Source organism: Sitodiplosis mosellana, unplaced genomic scaffold (assembly GCF_009176505.1).
Source record: "Sitodiplosis mosellana isolate CC-2019 unplaced genomic scaffold, AAFC_SMos_1.0 Smas_scaffold_13, whole genome shotgun sequence".
Classification (NCBI taxonomy): domain Eukaryota; kingdom Metazoa; phylum Arthropoda; class Insecta; order Diptera; family Cecidomyiidae; genus Sitodiplosis; species Sitodiplosis mosellana.
The window spans coordinates 58804-77798 of NW_022595255.1; the positions used below are offsets into that span (position 1 = coordinate 58804).

At 37.2% G+C, this 18995-nt stretch overlaps 5 protein-coding genes across 5 annotated transcripts; 4 read left to right on the forward strand and 1 right to left on the reverse strand.

Annotated features, from left to right (window-relative positions):
- Window positions 1-2820: 2820 nt before the first annotated feature.
- Window positions 2821-5274, forward strand: LOC129567942 (obg-like ATPase 1). Its single transcript, XM_055445329.1, has 8 exons — window positions 2821-2975; window positions 3142-3228; window positions 3293-3391; window positions 3533-3593; window positions 3670-3797; window positions 3960-4135; window positions 4310-4387; window positions 4530-5274. Exons 2-8 carry the CDS (start codon window positions 3144-3146, stop codon window positions 5097-5099), a joined length of 1197 nt encoding a protein of 398 aa, XP_055301304.1. The 5' UTR covers window positions 2821-2975; window positions 3142-3143; the 3' UTR covers window positions 5100-5274.
- On the reverse strand, window positions 5195-8934 carry LOC129567941 (phenoloxidase 2-like). The gene is made up of 11 exons (XM_055445328.1): window positions 8753-8934; window positions 8155-8669; window positions 7765-8079; window positions 7516-7619; window positions 7135-7398; window positions 6947-7069; window positions 6823-6883; window positions 6314-6572; window positions 6001-6182; window positions 5602-5882; window positions 5195-5544 (listed from the first exon to the last, which is right to left on the reverse strand). Exons 2-11 carry the CDS (start codon window positions 8507-8509, stop codon window positions 5278-5280), a joined length of 2211 nt encoding a protein of 736 aa, XP_055301303.1. The 5' UTR covers window positions 8510-8669; window positions 8753-8934; the 3' UTR covers window positions 5195-5277.
- A 112-nt stretch (window positions 8935-9046) lies between these two features.
- On the forward strand, window positions 9047-16703 carry LOC129567940 (intraflagellar transport protein 140 homolog). The gene is made up of 11 exons (XM_055445327.1): window positions 9047-9392; window positions 9733-11078; window positions 11158-11385; window positions 11509-12040; window positions 12184-12716; window positions 12784-13171; window positions 13350-13707; window positions 13851-14136; window positions 14224-14829; window positions 14900-15022; window positions 15106-16703. The coding sequence occupies exons 2-11, from the start codon at window positions 10932-10934 to the stop codon at window positions 16522-16524; spliced, it is 4620 nt and encodes a 1539-aa protein (XP_055301302.1). The 5' UTR covers window positions 9047-9392; window positions 9733-10931; the 3' UTR covers window positions 16525-16703.
- On the forward strand, window positions 9733-10134 carry LOC129567927 (uncharacterized). Its single transcript, XM_055445304.1, has one exon. It carries the CDS (start codon window positions 9733-9735, stop codon window positions 10132-10134), a length of 402 nt encoding a protein of 133 aa, XP_055301279.1.
- A 337-nt stretch (window positions 16704-17040) lies between the features above and the next one.
- LOC129567944 (S-phase kinase-associated protein 1-like) lies at window positions 17041-18968 on the forward strand. The gene is made up of 4 exons (XM_055445334.1): window positions 17041-17228; window positions 17866-18007; window positions 18104-18250; window positions 18460-18968. The coding sequence occupies exons 2-4, from the start codon at window positions 17866-17868 to the stop codon at window positions 18657-18659; spliced, it is 489 nt and encodes a 162-aa protein (XP_055301309.1). The 5' UTR covers window positions 17041-17228; the 3' UTR covers window positions 18660-18968.
- The last annotated feature ends 27 nt before the right edge of the window (window positions 18969-18995 follow it).

Sequence of the window (18995 nt, forward strand, 5' to 3'; positions counted from 1 at the left end):
GTCTATGTGGCGTCAATGTTCGTAATCCATGGTAAGCATTTGGAATGTTGTGCACCGCATTCAATGGAGGGAGGGAGGTATGGGTTAAGCACAGTGAGAGAAAAATATATAAGCACCGATTGACAAATTTACAATATGTTTTCTTCCCTCCTCCATCCAACATCCAAAATCATCCAACAATTGAATTATCGATTTGTGGCGTCTACGACATGTCATGACTAATGTTTTTTATTTTGGATATTTTTTTTCGATTCTCATGGCAAACTTTTGATGAAAGATATATACAGACGCACAACTGGTTACTGTGTTGGGATGAAAACAAATTTCCGATTTTTTTTTTCACTCTAAAATAGCACGCCATTTATTTTTATTCAGCCCGAAACATAAATAGTGAATTGGATCCTTTTTCCAGTTATTTGTAGCATTGGCTTTATTTGGAACATTTACTTCAAATGAGTCAATTTGTTTTGAACCGTTGAGAGTTTGATTGAATCCCATCGATAAATAAAGTATCGATTTTTACTGATTTTCAAAAGGTCGTGACCTCATATTCGGAAGTAGTGTGACGAATTCTCTTGGGATAAAGAGATAAAGGATAATACATGGAATTGAACAACAATGCATAATTAATTGCGTCGAGTAATTTCTTTGGCATTTTGGACAAAGGTGACCGTTTATTATACGAAAAAAAAACGGAAGCGTTTATCTAATCGACCATATCAAATAATGAAATGCAATATCTTAATTTTCACGATGGGCATGTAAACAATTTAACACACCCCTTTTGAACTGTCATAATTACGGTAATTCCAACTGGTTTTACCCGGTTCTACGGTGACCATTCTCATATTCGCATATTTGTCCATTTATTTGGCTTATCAATTATCATTCATATCTTACGATGACACAGCCGATAATGACAGACAAACACGCCCTTCGGGGATGCAATAACTTTTAAATAAGGTCATCATATCGCTTGGCTGATAAAATTAATAATACATATACTGCTTGAAATTGATACTGATGAAAGAAAAAAAACCAATTTCCTACTCAACGAACATGCAACAACCGTCTCATTTAGTATACTAAATGGATATATCCAACTCTTTCACTTGATAGTTGCATGATATAAACGAAGTTGTTGTCATTACGGCAATTAACTTTGGAGAATGCAACTTTAACATCGGAACTTTGGACTGCTTCGAGCTAAATTGGTTATTTTCATGTTGTCCCTAAATTCTTTGCAAAGTTTTACTCATTATAATCTGCTTGTGAAATGTAATTTAAACTAGAGAAAAAGAAAGAAAACCCGTCGAAAATGTAATCGCAAACTCACTTGCAGTCTATCACAATTGCAACTTTTCTACGCAATGCACATTCTCCAACATTTCTGATTTCTTCTTTTCACATTCAATTTTCCTTTCGTCAGAATGTAAACAACTCGAGAGAAATCAGCGTGGGACTCTGGTTGTTTGCATCATTTTTGGCATTTGATGAATGGAAATTGAATCGAAAAAAAAACGAAGAATAAGGAAAGCAATCGAATGTTTGTGCAATCTCTCACAAGCCGATTACTGTTTATTGAATGAGAACGTTTCCTATTTTGATTTGCATATTCTTAATACGTTTTACTGTGAGAACGTGATGTTGATAAAAGCCGAACAATGTATTGTATGTCGAATCGGTTGCGATGCACTTGTACATCGAATCACATTTGATATTTTGTTGTTACTTTGGAGCCCAGAGTTCATGGAATGCATCAATACGAATGTAACGAAGGGGCGAATTTCATGACAATTGATTAATTCAATGCACTTGGCAGAGATAATTTTAACTGTGGGAATAAACAAAAATTAATCATGCACAATTCAAACTGTATTGTAAACATGAACCAAGAGGAAGCGTCGAAATCCGCCATTCAGATTGATTTATTTAAAGAAATAAGGACAGATTTAAGGTCACATTTCAAAGAGACCGAATGGGGCTATTCACTTTTGCTCTTTTCGATTCGGTCTTCCCGCATTGATAGCCAAGTGTTTGTCAGAACCAAATAAATTGAACTCAATAAAAAAAGGTCATCAATGGTTTGCATATATTGTGTCTACTTTCTTCTTGGAATTATTTGTAAACAACGATTTGGAATGAAACGAATATTCTCGTTAAGTTTTACTGAGAATTACCAAATAACAACGAAATAAACTTGAAATGTAGAAAACACAGCGAAGAAGGTTGAATGAAAGATGCACGCGTCAAAAAAATATTGCATATAAAAAAGGTGCATGTCAACTTGTCAACACATGGCTTCAGGATGCTATATGTTTATAAAATAACATCAGCCTCTAGTGCGTTGAGCTGTGAGTGATGTAATTTATTTGTTTACAGACGACTTCTTCGAATCTGTCGCTGCGATTATTCCACCGGCAAATTGAGAAGCCGACGCAAAGAAAAAAACCAAGTGACAAAGTTCATATGATGCCAAAAATAATTAGTTGATGATGCAAAAAATTGCGTCGCTTAATTGAATTACTGGTGAAACCAGACACAAATGTGCTGCGGCGGCGCATAACATTATAAACTATCAAATTAGATAAGATATAAGGCGTATGGAAAAACCAGTAGATAATATTGTGCTGGTATAGCGCTTATTTTAAAATTGCATTCACAATTTACGACTCATATTTTTTTCTCGAGCTGCTTGTCGTCGATGCCAATATTTTGGCATTCAACATCATCTTTGACTGAACCGAAAAACATACACATTCAAACCCTTCCGCCGTGCAATGAACAATCACAAGGCCTATCGTGAGCGTGAGTTCGTGAAACGTTCAATTTGCGTGCCATTGACATTTCTGTTTTTTTTTATTCTGACGTTTCTTTCTTTAGCCGTGTTTGTTTCGACCACGTTCATCAAATTCTCATAGTGAAAAAAAAAATTCCGTGGAGAAGGCAAGAGTGCAGTTTTTTAACAAAAACCGGTATGTTTTGAGCTATGGAAACAAATATTTTCCTTCCGAAAATCATCGGATCTTCTATTGACTGTCAATCAATGTTATTTGAAATAATTTCATTGAGGTTATGAGTGCCAAACAATAGCAGCTATTGAAATTGTTGTAATTCGATTTTGTGTTGGAAATTTTCTAGAGATGGCTCCGAAAAATAAAATTGACGAATCAGAAAAGAAGCCGCTGATCGGTCGTGTGGGAACCAATCTTCGTGTCGGCATCGTTGGTAAGAACAACTGTTCAAATAAGCATGTTTCCATGTCCAGGTGATTAATCATTTCTATTTTTAGGTGTGCCAAATGTGGGGAAATCGACGTTTTTCAATGTTTTAACTAAAAGCGCCGCACCGGCTGAAAACTTCCCTTTCTGTACCATTGATCCGAATGAAAATAAGTATCGCAATTTTACAACTAATCTCTTTTATAAGAAACAATTTTGACCTTTGCAACCATAAATGAACTACTAAAAACATAGGTATTTTATGTTAACCGATAATTTGTTTTCCTCTTTTTTGTTCGTTCTGTGTTTACGTCGTGTCCCAGTGCCAGACGCTCGATTCGACTATTTAGTTGACCACCACAAACCAGTCAGGTATAGATTTTGCCCATTTTTCGAAGAAAAAAATTCAAAATAAATAACGAGTTTTGTTTTGACTTCATTCAAATAGCAAAGTTCCGGCTTATTTGAATGTTGTTGACATTGCCGGTTTAGTCAAGGGTGCTGCTGAAGGTCAAGGATTGGGAAATGCTTTTCTGTCCCATATCAGCGCTTGTGATGCCATTTTCCACTTGTGCCGTACGTATTTAATTTGAGATCGATTCAAAATTTCGCTCTTCATTTGATTTTTATTGCGTTTTTACCGGATTTTTTGGCAAATTTTATTAATTTTTTTCGATTTTAAAATGTTATTCCAATTCATTGTAATTTGTTTTTCTTCGATCTTTCATATTTCAACAGGAGCATTCGAAGATCCAGATGTGACTCATGTTGAAGGTGAAGTAAATCCAGTGCGTGATTTGGAAATCATTGGCGAGGAATTACGTTTGAAGGATGAGGAAACCGTAGATAAAACTCTTGAAAAAATGGAACGAACTGTCATTCGAGCCAACGACAAGAAAATGAAACCCGAATATGTGAGTAGATTGAAAAAAAAACTTGAATAAAAAACGGTTTTCTAAGCCAAATTTAAAAGAATAAATCTTTTAAAAAAGGATCAGGAATTGTTATTTGAAGCCAAAATATACACACATTTTCTATTGTCGCATTGTCCAGGAAAATAATCAATTGTTATATCAATTTAAATCTAGGATACTATAGTGAAAGTGAAATCTGTTCTATCTGACGAAAAGAAGCATATCCGTTTCGCTGACTGGAGCGCTCATGATGTAAGTAATTCATTTAACAAATAAATTAAAATTTGGAAATTTTATTTGTTTCAGTGGAAAATATCTACCATTTGATTTTTTTTTGCATTCAATAAAGTAACCAATCAAGCTAAATGACTTTATTTGCTTCTTTCCAACGCAGATCGAAGTTTTGAACAAACATTTGTTCTTGACATCGAAGCCATGCGTGTATTTGGTGAATTTGTCGGAAAAAGATTTCATTCGCAAGAAGAACAAGTGGCTCATCAAGATCAAGGAGTGGGTTGATAAGAACGATCCAGGTGCATCGATCATCCCATTCTCCGGTGCGTTCGAGCATAAATTGGTTGAATTCGAGAACGAAGCCGAACGTAAGGCATACGTTGAGGAGATCAAATGTGATAGTGTTTTGGATAAAATAATCGTCACCGGTTATAAAACCCTGCAATTAGAATACTTTTTCACGGCTGGTCCCGACGAAGTCAGAGCCTGGACCATTCAAAAGGGAACTAAGGCACCACAAGCAGCCGGTCGCATTCACACCGATTTCGAAAAGGGTTTTATCATGGCTGAAGTTATGCATTTCGCTGATTTCAAAGAGGAGGGCAGCGAATCAGGTGCCAAAGCAGCTGGTAAATACCGTCAGCAAGGCCGTAACTACGTCGTTGAAGACGGAGACATTATTTTCTTCAAATTCAATGCTGGCGCTGGATTAACCGGAAAGAAAAAATAAACTTTGAACCATATTTCTAAATGGCATTTTCAAACCTTTCTCACATCTTTTTGGATTTTTTACGTTTAAAATTGAATTTTTCTAACAAATACACGTGAATGGGGAAAGTTAAACCCGAGTTTTAATTCGATTTATTATGGCATGAAAATTGATAATAAAAGAAAATAAAAATCAATTCTTAATCTAGTTCATTGTCCTTATTCTTATTCTTTTCGTCCGAATTGGAGTTTCGTTGACTCGCACGTTCGACGGTCGTATCTTTGAAAATAATCTTGCAGTCGATCGCATTCATGTTTGGCAACAGGAACTCTTGGAGACTTCCATCGTTTTTGGTTGCCTTGCGGTCAAATGGAAAGCCCATGTTCCTCTTGTCCGGATATAATCGATCACGAATTCCACAGTAGGCCATAGCGTTCCGGCACGTGCCGGTTAAATCTTGTTCGACCTGAAACATGCATTGATTAAAAGACTTGATAGATTCCGATTATTCGAATAAAATTACATGATCATCGTCAAAGTTTGACACCATTGCAAACAGCTGACAGGCCAGTCCACCGTTATCAGATTCGGGCGCACCTCTAGGCACCAACATGTGGTGTGGCCAACCGCAACCACAAAAATCGTACGCATATCCTTCTCGTGAGAATTCTTGCAGCCGGCCACCGGCTTGTTGTTGGTCACCGCCTGGCCTATCCTTATCGATATTTCTGAATGTTTGCTCATACGGAATTGTCACCGTTGACTCAGTTGACTTTCTTCTGATCACATTCTCTCCAGGGTGTACTGAAACGAAATTAAAAATTTTAATCTTTCGATGGGTCAAAAAATATTTCATTTTAATTATTTATTAAAAATCAAGTCCTTAGGATATACAAAAATCATCTATAATAATTCAACATACAATTGGCCTCGAAGCGATCCATTTCCATCATTAAAAGCCGCATTTCGGCAAATTTGAACTCTTTGCCCTCTTCATCGAATTTCGGTGCAAGGAATATTCGCACCGTCCCACGATTTTGCACATTTCTGTTGTTCATCACTTTGATCGTGTAAATGAATGGGATGTGTTGCAAGTGACTGAATCTGAAATTTCCCAATGTTAAGAAAAAAAAGTTTGGAATGAATATATCGATTGAGTGAGAATTAATTGAACCTATTGAATTTTTTCAAAAATTCTTATGAACTATGATTTAAAAATACAATCAAAGACGAACCGGGCATAGATGTTTCCTCGCGGTAGGAAGTCCATTCCACGAGATAGATCTACATCTGACTGTTGCCAGAAGGTGTTAAAAATATTGGGTTCAACGTCACCATCTGTTTTGAATTCAAATGATGAAAGAACGATCGAATCGTAGCCAATCTCTTTTTCATTGTATGGCCGAAGTTTTTCTTTGTGAATTTGGAAGTATTGGTCGATGAATGCATGCCATCGGTAAAATGCTGGGTCACGTATCGCAGTCGCCGATTCACCTGAAATGTCATAATTAATTCTTATTAATTGACTCAAAAAGAATTTCAGAAAAAAAATATTGACATAAAATTAAAGAGTCCCATATGAACCATTTGCGGAGAAATTCAGTATACGGTATCATAGCGTATGTACGGTATCTCCGCTGTGCACTGTATTTCTCCGTAAATGGTTCATTTGGGTTTCGTTGAAAATAAAAATTTTGTTTTGAGAAAATTGAATAAAATTAATTTTTTTTTTCAAAAATGTTACCTAAAACGCCAAAGGATTCCAAATGTCTGTGCTCAGGATCATGTGCAAATGCCATAAAAACCTTATTTCAAAAAAAAAAAAATAATTGCAAGTAGAAAAAGAAAATAATAAAAATAACACTCACATGGCCCATGTTATGAATATCACCATAATAATCTCTGTCAATCGATGCTGTCGACGATTCCATCATGTTCCCCAGCATATCAATACCATTGTAATCGTCCAGATGTACTTTGTCGCCGTTCGGCTGTAATAATTAAATTGGGATTTAATTTAAATTCATTTAAATAATAAGCTATTAAATTAACTAACATCTCTAGCAAGACTCTCTTCGCACGCCAATTTGAATCGATCGATAAAGGTTTCCATTTCCGATATTGTTATTTTGATTTCATCAAGACCCCGGTTTAAGTCAGTCAATTGCACATTGGAAGGTCGCGCCGGCCAAGCACGACTCGTTATGTTGGAGCTCATCTTCGGAAAATATGCTTCAGAAATTGTCTCACGCAAACTCGAAAATGGTTTTGCACGTTCCATCCGATTACTGAGCCGTTCGGCATTGTACCTGGCCATTATCTATAGTTTAGAAAATCGGGAAAGAAAAAACATTTTAATTTCGAAACAAAAATAACTAAAAATAAGAGTAGAAATTGGTGATTGGATAGCAAATGAAAAAGTGAAATAAAGTTCAACCTGTTCATGCATATAATAAAAAAGTTCGCCACGTCGGTGTTTCGCCACAATTAAATTGCTGAACGCTTCATATGGATACACAAGGTGCCAATGCCAGTGATGTACTTCAACATGAAACAATATTAAATATTTTAATCTTTTCATACGTGAGAGAACAGTTCATTTTTCAATTTTTGAAAGAATTCTTCTAAAAACACTAAGATCCATGGAATATACACAATAAATATCGTCTATGACGATTCAACTCACAATTAACTCCAACGTCCTCTCTGAAATACCAGAGTTTGTGTTCAATTTCTTCATCGGAAGCGGTGTAACTTTTTGGTATTTCAATTGGTTTACGCAGTCCCTCTGGTACCAAAAATGCTTCTTCACGTATACGTGCAAATACTTTGGAATCTAGGAATTTTTCGGGAAATGATTCGATGAAAAGTGGAATATTTAAATCTTTTGTATCTTCACGATGCAAAATCACCACCGACAAAGCGTAGTTGAATAAAAATGGGTTAAGACGATCTCTGGCGTAAACAGCCACTGTTTGTAGTTCATCGATGGTTTTTAATTCTGAAAAATTACAAGAAAAAAACAATTTCTATAATAAATTAATTTTCAATTAAACGCTTAGGCAAACGAACTTACTCATGAAGATATCGATGAGTGTGGCAGCCAAGCGACGATGCCGTGGAATAAATAATGAGAACTGCTCATGTCGACCAAGCGACAGTGGAATTTTCAAATCCGGAATCGAAATATCATCACGCACTGGGATTATTTCTTGAGCCCTCTCACTGAATGTTGACTGCACTTCGGTGCCGATGCCTTTAAAACGATCCGGCAAAAATTTGCTCGGCACATCGAACACTGCATTCTTCGGCCCCTTTTCAACAAACACTGGCTCTTGCGGCCTATCGAACAACAACAATAAATTCTCTTTCTTTGCCATCTCACTTGTACTGACTATGACAACTCCAAACAAACTGGCGACGATTGGCATCTATCCACGGCCATTTATTCAAAATGATTCGCTGGCCGTTGAATATGTGTTTATGCATATCTCCTGTGGTCATACCTCGTTTCCTTTGCAATTGGATTCACTCGGATTTTGCGGTTTTTCCATCGCTCTCATTAGATTCATATTTTGAGAACAAACGATTCTTGCAGCGCAATTCGGATTGAAATCGACATTACTTTCAACCGGAAAAAATCAAAACCAACATTGTGATAAAAGAACATTTACCTCATGATTTCATTTTCAAGTCAACATCAAAGCTATGGTTAATGCTAGTTGACGGATTGAATGTGTCTCTGAGTAGCTTCTACCATAATCAACAAGCGATTTTTAACCAACTGAAATTACAAAACCGAAGAGATTAAAATCGGTAAAATGGCATGCAATTGAGTTTTTTTTTCGTGCATTTTTAAAAATATCAGTACATTTTTTGCGGTTTGGCATTTTTGGCGACAAAGTGAAATATTTGACATTAAACGAACACAGTGGAATGTCACATTTTGCAAAAACGAATCGATTGTGAATGATGAAAGTGTGACAGACAGAGAGGGATAGATTTAACGGCATTTCATATTTCTACCATCAAACAACCGACAAACAAGCCTATTCATGCTTGCTCTGCTTTAAACATTGTACAAACTGAATTTGGATCGAACACTTGCGGTGCAAAAACCGAACGATGCCATTTTACGTACAGATGCAATTGTCTTTCTCATTCAATCATAGTTACATCGCTTAGCCGAAACAACGTACATTGAGTTTGTAGTCACAATTCGTGTAATTTGTCATTGACACTAAACAGATCCCAAAGAGAAAAACGGAAAATTGATTTGTTCTTACATAATTTTGTTGGATAAAATCGTACATGGTAAGTGCTAACATTCTCTCCGATTCTATTCATTTGTGTCAGAAACAAGTAAAATGTGAAAATGAACAAAAATTATTGCAAATAATTGTCAGCGGTCACATTTTCTTGTTTTGACATGTTATGAATAGCGTCGATTTGGGGGAAAAAACATCAACTCCAATGAGAAAATCGAATTATTACAATCCATTCTATTGATTCTTCGTTTTGGCCAGAACTGAAGTGATGGTTATTTGGAAAAACGACAAAAATCAAATTAAATTAAAAAATTATTGCTTCAATTTTCCAATCGTGAATTCATTTCCAATTTATGCTAATGTTTATGTGTTATTCATTCCATCAGATGGATTCGATTACGTTGCAATCGTGCGATGGTAAAAATTTCGAGATTGATCGTGATGCGGTGAAGTATATCGGTATGATAAATGATATGCTACAAAATGTGGGTGAGGATGGTCTGGATAACGAAGCAATCAAAATACCACAAGTCGATTCGATCATGTTGGATAGAGTGCTGAAATGGGCTGCCTATCGTAAAAACGAAGACCAAACCAAGGTAAAGGACGTGAATTTTGAAAGAGACTTCATCAAGGAAAACAATGTCCATTTGTTTGAACTCATCAACATTGCTAATTACTTGGACTTCAGCGACATGCTCCATTCTCTTTGCCGGAGTGTAGCCCTGAAAGTGAAAAATAAATCCACCGCCGAAATTCGTCGAGAGTTTGGCATCACCGAAATGTAAATTACACCCTCAAATATCAAACATATAAGCGATTGAGTCGCATGGAAACCGTACTTTTTTTCATATGAAACTAAAAAAGATTCATCAGAACAATTATTCATTGAGAGAAAAATCGTAATTAAAAAGTGAATTGAAGAAAAATTTGTAGCAAAAAAAAAATGTTGAAACTGTAAATGTAAATGAAACAGCTCCATTGTTTGGAATAAAGTGTAATAAAATATGATGTACCCGTAAGACCATTGTAACATTTTTCCAATTCGAATTCTTTAGACCGAAAAAAAAACACCGTCCGCTATCCTCATGCCATGAGAATGTCTTGTTCTTTTGAACGTTTGCAGCAGAAAGCGAAAGAGAGTTGAAAGTAAAATGAGTAGAGAATTTAAACAAAAACAAGTTCAAAACATACACACACATCAACACCAACACATGCAACACAAACGTTTCGGGCGCGAAGAATGTTCACATGTGAAGATGTTCATGTAACACGCACGCCGCTTCGTTGTTTATGTTCTCCATTCTGGTCGAGTAGCAGCAAGTGTATGCTTATTGTTTCTGTTTTATTCCGTCTTTATCTCTGCTTCTCCTTCGTACACACCAAACACCACAGAAAGAAACCGCTTTTTAGTTTAGTTGTCAAATTGCCATGGGTACGGTTTGTTTTGTTGGTTGAAAACACAACGTTTTCCATGGTGTTTTTGTGTGTGAAGAGTTGAAAATCGGGAAATGTTCAAATTACCATCAAATTATTAGCACCTGCATTGTTGGAATTTAATGGGAATAGCGAGCATTAGCATAAAATGACATTGTATTTTGATACGAAAGCACAATTTCTGGATGGTGATGCGGTTTCCACGGAATGTGTTTGGCATTTGGCACAACCTTTATTCGCGGTGGCCTCGTATAATCAAGACCGTGGTGCTTGTGTCACCATATTCGATGATTCGGTAAGTACTGTTTAACAACATAATCATGTTGGCTTGTTGCAAACATTTTCTACATTCAATTTGTGTGTTTTTATACCAGGGTGAACCGCTGCGTGATGTTACTTATCCGGTGCATTCGGTTTCACAAGCAACAGCCTTGTGCTGGCATCCAGAACGTCGACAATTAGTGGCCGGTTGGGAGAATGGTGAATTGAATACATGGAGCGCTGGACAACGGACATTTTCATCGATCCAGAGCACACATAAATCGCCAATCGTTTATGTTGGTTTCAGTGAACAAGGCGGTCGAATGGTTAGCGCTGATTCGGTGAGTGGAATTAATTGTGATTTTTTCACAACATTTTTAGCACTAAAAATCATTCTTCATATCCTATAAACGCTTCACTTTCTACATTTGAATCATTCATTTCTCTATTTCGGTTTCATAAAGATGGGCATTCTGATCGGATGGCGATGTGATTCACACAATGGCCAATTCACATCGATGTTCACACACGATCTTCGTGACTCCATAGTGCATGTGACCTTTCGAAAGACGGTCAGAAGCCTCGTCACAACTGAATTGAACAATTTGGCCAAAGCAGCTGTTGCCGGTGACGAAATTGCACTCGATACTCTCGCCAATTGGAGACCGAGAACCGCAGCTCGTGGGCTAACACATGCCGGTGTTAAAGATAATCAGTGTTTTTACGTGGGTTGCCAATCGGGTGCTGTGTTTTATGTAAATCAATCCGGTACTTGCAATGAGGTGTTACGTTGTGATATTTCACCCATCACACAAATGATCTGGCATCCAAAGCGAGAAGTGGTTGTAACACTCATGGAAGACATGATGGTGGGACATTACATGGTTGAATCGGCCGGAACATTGACTGAGCTCGAGCGAGTCAAGTTAAGTGGAAAAGTTCCAGGGAAAAATGGATTTATTTCATGGGCAGGCAGTTCATTGGCGGTTATTACAGGTATGTTGGAAATATTGAGGAATCTTTCTGGCGAATTTTTCATCAAAAAGTGCATTTTTTCAACCAAAATTTCAACCAATACGTCGTTTTTGTTTGAAATAAGGATATTTTGTTATCTAAAAATGTCGCTAAAATATCCATAGGTGATTTTACGGTTCGAATATTCGATCTGGACACGAGCGACAGTTTCTTATTGCCAATGAATCAAGTGAAAAAGGACACAACTGAAGCCGAGCCAATAAAACCGATTGAACAGAAAGACTATCCGATCAACATGAAGAAACAACGATCGATTTTGGATCGAAGCTTCGACAGTGATGAAGAGATTGCGGTGACAATGGATGATTCGGAACTCACGGCAAAAGTAACAACATTGCCGCCGAAAATCATGGAAGTGTTCACAAGTTTGGCGTATTGCAGTGAAAATCAAACTCTGTGCGCCGGAACAAATCAAGGGAACTTGTATATTTGGAAGCGTAATACTGCACTCATGGCACACGTCATCAGCAGTGGAATGGAGAATGGTATTATTGGCTGCGAGTCAATGGAGAACTTTTGGCACTTGGTGAACATAGCCAATGTGCGAGGCGCCATCAAATTTTGCAGCTGGGGAGTGTGCGATGTGTCGACACCATGTGTTTTAGTCAATTGCATATCAAATGTTTATATCCTAAAGGTGAGATTTTTTTTTGTAATGAAAAATTGGAAATTTTAACGCAATAATTGAATGTTTCGTTCAATAGGAGCAACCACTGTTGACGGCATACTCGCCCAACATTTGGATACGACAAAAATCAGCGACACAACTTTATGTCGAGCATTCGAGTAATTTTTCAACCATTCTACGAAGTGATATCACAGCCATTACGGGTCTCTGTCTGAACGAACGCAATCTGGCAATTACCAATAATAAAAATATCGCCATTTATAAAATACCTCGAGTCGACGAATTTAAGGATACGGCAAACAATAAGAATGTGGCCATCAAACTCATTCACACATTCAATGTGACGGATTGCATGCAGATATTCATTTATGACGAAATGCTCATCGTTGTTGGCTATCAAAATGCTCGCGTTTATTCATTTGGCGGAATCGTTCTAAAAGAGATCAATTTTAATGACAATGAAGGTAACTGTGTGGTTTTTTTGACAAGTGCTTTTTTGCGAGCATATAGCATCGAATTTGGCTCAATGTTTTTTTCTTCATTTTGTAAACTGTTCAAAAATCCAAAATAATGAATACGGTTCATAGTATCACTTGAATATCATATGAGATCGATTCATTCATTTTCTTATCCTGTTGATAGGAACTCCGATCGGAGCCTCATTGACGCATCATTTCATGACGATTTTCACGATGAACGGATTTCTCAAAATCTACGATGTATCGCGACATGAGCCAAAATTAATCGTTCCCGCAAAATCGGGCTACGATTTGTTTGGCAATTTTGGCGAAATAATCATGGCAAAGTCAAATAATCAAGGCACACATTTAGCGATGACCATCGCCACTGAATCATTCGTTCCTGATGGGAAGCTATACATATGGGATATGGAAAAAGATCGACTGTCTAATTTCGATTTTCTTAACGAGAGCAACCAACAACCCACCGAAATTGAGAAAAAAAATCCCAAAGAAGCGGAACAAAGTGCTTTTGTTCGCAGGTTAGGAAAAATGTCCAAATTATAAAGTAACATTAAAATCATTAATGAATTTTTTGAAGCTAAAATGATAAAAAAAAGCAGAATCGAAAAATTCCACATTTTTGGATGATGAATAAAAAAAATCTCTCAAAATTTTCTATCAGAGTGCCAGTGTCGTTCTGCTGGGACAATGAAGACGCACGAATTGTGGCATGTGAAACGCGTCGATTGATACAGCCCAATGAGAAGCGGCCACCAACCTCAATGGGCACAATGCGACCCAAAGATCCAAAGAAATCTCCATCGCATGGATCTGGTAGCGAACCAGTGCCTGATTCGCAAGTGTTCATCTTGTTTCCGACGAATGATGTTCGGAACTTGGTAAAATCCATGGAAATATTGGATTTGCAATTCGGGGAACAACTGATTGATATGTACACGCCATATGTGGTATGTTTATTTTCTAATGTGCGAAAACAATTTTTTGTCAACTTCAACTTTATTTTTTCTCTCTTCTAAACATGAATTCAATTTCAGATTACTCTCAAAGTGGGTCAAATTGAGCGCAATGTGCTAACCAACTTCAAAGGTATTGAAACAACAAGTGAGACAAATCGAAAGTTAATATTGGATTTCAGTATTTTTATCGCTGATGGGAAAATGGATGAAGCGTTTCGCTGCATTAGATCCATACAGTCGGAGACAGTTTGGGAGAACTTGGCAAAGAAGTGTGTACAAACAGGTCGTTTGGATGTGGCGAAAATCTGTTTGGGCAATTTAAAGCGAGCGTTATCGGTTCGCGCACTTCGTATGGCCATGGCTGATGAGGCGCTAGAGCCAGAGGCAAAAATTGCCGTATTAGCCATTGAACTACAAATGATACCTGAGGCCGAAGCTCTGTACAAGAAGTGTGGCCGATACGATTTACTCAATCAATTGCTGCAGGCATGCGGTAGATTTGAAGAAGCGCTGCAGATAGCCGAGCGTTTGGATAGAGTTCATCTGAAGAATACCTACTTTGAATACGCCGAATGGCTTAAGGGAAATGGGGATATTAACAATGCCATGATCTACTATAGCAAAGCGAACAATACAGCTCACAATGTAACGCAAATGCTTATTGGCAATCCATCGCTTTTGAAGGTAAGTGCAAATTGGGTATTTTAAACTTCTTTATTTCCAACTATTCGATAAAAGACCAATATCATTATAGCAATACATGAGCGATTCAAACGATCCAAATATGCTGAAATGGTGGGCACAATACACAGAGAGCACTGGAGATATGGCTGCAGCGTTGAAGATTTATCAAAAGGCTGAAGATTGGTTTTCACAGGTAAATAAAAACCACATGGCATTGAGAATAAACAGAATAGATAATGAATTTCAAACACATTCTCAACAAAATACCTCATCCAGGTACGGATCTTGTGTTTTCTGGGCGATGTAACAAGAGCAGACGCAATCGCAAAAGAAAGTAATGACAAATCGGCATGTTACCACTTGGCGCGGCACTACGAGAACACGGGTAAAATCCAAGATGCCATTCAATTTTACACACGCGCTCAAACCTATGGAAATGCCGTACGTATTTGCAAGGAGCACAATTTGCCGAATGAACTGTGGACCGTTGCAAATTTGGCTCGATCTCGTGACAAAGCGGTAGCGGCCGCATTTTTCGAAGAGATCGAAGACTACAAGCGAGCTGTAGAGTTGTACCATCGGTCTGGAATGCTCCACAAAGCGGTTGAAATGGCATTCGCTTCAGAGCAACCGGAAACGTTGCAAGTGATCGCCGCCGATCTCGATGCCAAATCCGATCCAGAGCTAATAGAGCGATGTGCCGAATTTTTCGTGAGTTCACAACAACCACAAAAAGCGGCAAATCTGCTGGCGAATGCAAAGCAATATGTTAAATCATTGGAAGTGTGTCGAGAGTACAAAGTGCCCATAACCGATAATTTGGCCGATTTGCTAACGCCAGCCAAAGAAGAAATTGAGGAACATGTACGGATTCGGGTATTAACTGAATTGGGTGATGTTTTACAAGAGCAAGGCGATTATCACACTGCTACCAAGAAATTCACCCAGGCCGGTGACAAAGTTCGAGCCATGAAGAGTTTACTTAAATCAGGCGACACAGAAAAAATTGTCTTCTTCGCAGGAATGTCACGGCAAAAAGAGGTTTATATCATGGCTGCCAATTATTTGCAGTCATTAAATTGGCAATCGGATGCAAAAATTCTGAAAAACATCGTTCAATTCTATTCAAAGGCACATGCGTACGATTTATTGGCCAATTTCTATGCAAACTGTGCTCAAGTGGAGATTGACGAATTTCACGACTATGACAAAGCCATCAAAGCACTTCAAGAGGCTTCGAGATGCATGGTCAAAATAACAGTCGACTCAAACACCATTCAACACAAACGAGTTACAGATAACTTGCAGAATGCGTGTGTTGAAGTGAAAAAAGTGCTGGAAATTCAAGACGCTCTGGACAGGGGCGAGTATAGCAATGTTGTGGCGGTTTGTAAGAGTATGTTGAGCATTTCAGAACGGCCACCAGTTCGAGCTATTCACATACAGGCAATTTTAATTGAAGCACTCATTCGAAATCGTCGATATCCTGAGGCGATGGATGCATTAAAAGATTTGTCCAGCAAATCGAGTGACTGGAGCTACAAAGGTTTGTTGGAGAGGCCGTTGATTGAGAAACTGGCACATGAAATGAGCGTTGAATTTAGTACAATTTGGAATATGGGTCGCCAAGATATGACAAACGGTGGTGACGAGACCAGCGAAAATGATGATGAAATTCAAGAGGAAATCGAATAGAAAGCATGAAATGTTAATGTTACCAAATGCAACCAGTTCGTTAGGACTCGTTCACATAAATTTTTTTTCGAGTTTTCACAGATAAAAGAGAGAAATTGAGGGTAAAACGAAGAAAGTGTTCTATTTTATATGAGAAATTATTGATACAAAATTAAATAAATAAACATTTTAATCAAGAACGTGATTTGTTTTGATGAAAATAGATATTTGAATTGAAATTTCATCATATGATGACATGCATTAATTTGTAGTTTGCATACAGATTACACAAAGAAAATATCGCATGAAAAAGCTTCATTGAAGACCAAATCATATAAATACTTTTGATTTACCTTTTCACATCGAAATCTATTCTCGATGACGGAAAATATTTTATTTTTTCCAAAAATAAAAAATAATTTCATAACAATAGTCAATTGCATTTCAAATCGATTTCGTATTTCGTAAATTTACTTTGAACGTTTCAGCGCATCGGACAACACTCATTCGATGGTGGCGCTACAGTATATGCGACAGTGACTTGTCGTAATAAAATCAGTAGACATTCTGCACCAAGTTCGCCATTCTTCTAGTGTTCGTCACAATAGCAGCAAGTCACCAGCCAATTCCAGCTGAATACAAACAGTATTGTAAATCGAAAGCAAATTTTCCGACAATTTTCATATTTTTCGTTTGTTTGAACTCAACAAAAAACATTCACAAAGGTATGTACGATAGAAATTTCATCTTTTTCTTCGAGGTTTGTCAGTGTCGACATTTGTGTTGAACGCAGAAAAAAGAGAAAAAAAATGTAGAACAAAAGGTACGCGCACACGGCTGTACTGATGTCATAAATAGCAACTAAAATTTCTTTAGAATTGTTGTTGTCATGCGATTTTCAAGAAAAAGAAGGAAAAATTGTTTTGAACGGTCGCTAGTTAATGATGATAAGAACGCATTTCTTTGTAATTTTTTACGACAAAAAATTTCCAATGAGACGATTCAACCATGATTCATAATTTGATTTGGTCAAGAATTGATTATCCGACATGTTATCTTAGCACAAGCTGTTTTCGTTTGTGTTTTATTTCGACGAAATCCCCATTCGTTGATTGAAAGTGTATGTGTGTATGTGTATGTGTGAGTGAATTTCACAATAGAACCGTACAAGCATATACATGTTTCCTCATTCGGTTCAGTTTACTGTGTATTTGAAGCGACACACAACACAAGGTTCATATTCGCTACATTTTCATAATTTAGTTCAATTTCGTGTGAAGCGATTTTTCTTCTTCAAATATATTTCTTGTGGACAAAACAAAATTTTATCGATTTTTCCCGTGTTTTCCTTCTTGATCATAGATGCCGATCATTAAGTTGCAATCCTCAGACGGTGAAATTTTCGAGACAGACGTGCAAATCGCCAAGTGCTCGGGCACCATCAAAACCATGTTGGAAGATTGCGGTATGGACGAGGAAGAAGAAGCCGTTGTACCGTTGCCAAGTAAATATATGAGTTTGATTAGAAATTAATTTAATTTCTTTTATTGCAATTTTAATTAATAATAAAAAAAAATATCAATTGAATCTTCTTTATTAGATGTTAATTCGGCCATTTTGCGTCGCGTTTTGCAATGGGCCAACTACCACAAAGACGATCCCGTTCCAACTGATGACGATGAAAACAAGGAAAAGCGCACCGATGACATCTCCTCATGGGACGCCGACTTCTTGAAAGTTGATCAAGGTAAGCTAATGCAAAAAAAAAATGCGACGCATTTTTCCAGTAAGCCGGTGAATTTTGTTGTTGTCATTTTTTGCATTTGAAAAAATTCTCCGTTTGTAAATTTAAAGAAAATTAATCCATTGGTTGGAAATGAAGTGTTTTTTCGGACAATTTATTTTCTGTGTGTTCTCGACCAATCATTAATTCCCGTATGTTTCATTCGGTTGCAGGTACGTTGTTCGAGCTCATTTTGGCCGCTAACTACTTGGACACCAAAGGCTTGTTGGATGTCACATGCAAAACAGTCGCAAACATGATCAAGGGCAAGTCACCAGAAGAAATTCGCAAGACATTCAACATCAAGAATGACTTCACACCAGCCGAAGAAGATCAGGTTCGCAAAGAGAACGAGTGGTGCGAGGAAAAATAGACGCAACACAACACATACACATCGCGACTATGAAAAACTAACAGTAACAACAACAACAACAAAAACAAAAAAGTTTAATTTAAACTTCACGTTTCTTTTTCATTTCTATTGATTAAAAGTTAGATTTAATAAAACAAAAATCAGTTTAGGATCCTCATAACTACACGTTTAACCTAACAAGTTAAAATGATAATTACAATGTGTTTCGGGTGACACACACTTCAGTTCACCATTTTCAAAATTTTCTGTAAACAAATTTATTCTTGCGATCGCTTGAAATAATAAATTGAATAAGTAACACAAATACAACGAGTGGATGTTATTCTTCTTCTTTCT

Excerpts from the sequence above, each read along its gene's own strand:
- LOC129567941 (XM_055445328.1), bottom strand. The coding sequence starts at position 8,509 with ATGCCAATCGTCGCCAGTTTGTTTGGAGTTGTCATAGTCAGTACAAGT. Across the intron at positions 8,080-8,154 it reads ACTCATCGATATCTTCATGA|AATTAAAAACCATCGATGAA; the intron begins GTAAGTTCGTTT and ends GTAATTTTTCAG. Across the intron at positions 5,545-5,601 it reads CAAACTTTGACGATGATCAT|GTCGAACAAGATTTAACCGG; the intron begins GTAATTTTATTC and ends TGCATGTTTCAG.
- LOC129567927 (XM_055445304.1), top strand. The coding sequence starts at position 9,733 with ATGGATTCGATTACGTTGCAATCGTGCGATGGTAAAAATTTCGAGATT.
- LOC129567940 (XM_055445327.1), top strand. The coding sequence starts at position 10,932 with ATGACATTGTATTTTGATACGAAAGCACAATTTCTGGATGGTGATGCG. Across the intron at positions 13,708-13,850 it reads CAAAGTGCTTTTGTTCGCAG|AGTGCCAGTGTCGTTCTGCT; the intron begins GTTAGGAAAAAT and ends ATTTTCTATCAG. Across the intron at positions 14,137-14,223 it reads ATATGTACACGCCATATGTG|ATTACTCTCAAAGTGGGTCA; the intron begins GTATGTTTATTT and ends ATTCAATTTCAG.
- LOC129567944 (XM_055445334.1), top strand. The coding sequence starts at position 17,866 with ATGCCGATCATTAAGTTGCAATCCTCAGACGGTGAAATTTTCGAGACA. Across the intron at positions 18,008-18,103 it reads AGCCGTTGTACCGTTGCCAA|ATGTTAATTCGGCCATTTTG; the intron begins GTAAATATATGA and ends CTTCTTTATTAG. Across the intron at positions 18,251-18,459 it reads CTTCTTGAAAGTTGATCAAG|GTACGTTGTTCGAGCTCATT; the intron begins GTAAGCTAATGC and ends ATTCGGTTGCAG.
- LOC129567942 (XM_055445329.1), top strand. The coding sequence starts at position 3,144 with ATGGCTCCGAAAAATAAAATTGACGAATCAGAAAAGAAGCCGCTGATC. Across the intron at positions 3,392-3,532 it reads TACCATTGATCCGAATGAAA|GTCGTGTCCCAGTGCCAGAC; the intron begins ATAAGTATCGCA and ends TTCTGTGTTTAC. Across the intron at positions 3,594-3,669 it reads GACCACCACAAACCAGTCAG|CAAAGTTCCGGCTTATTTGA; the intron begins GTATAGATTTTG and ends TCATTCAAATAG.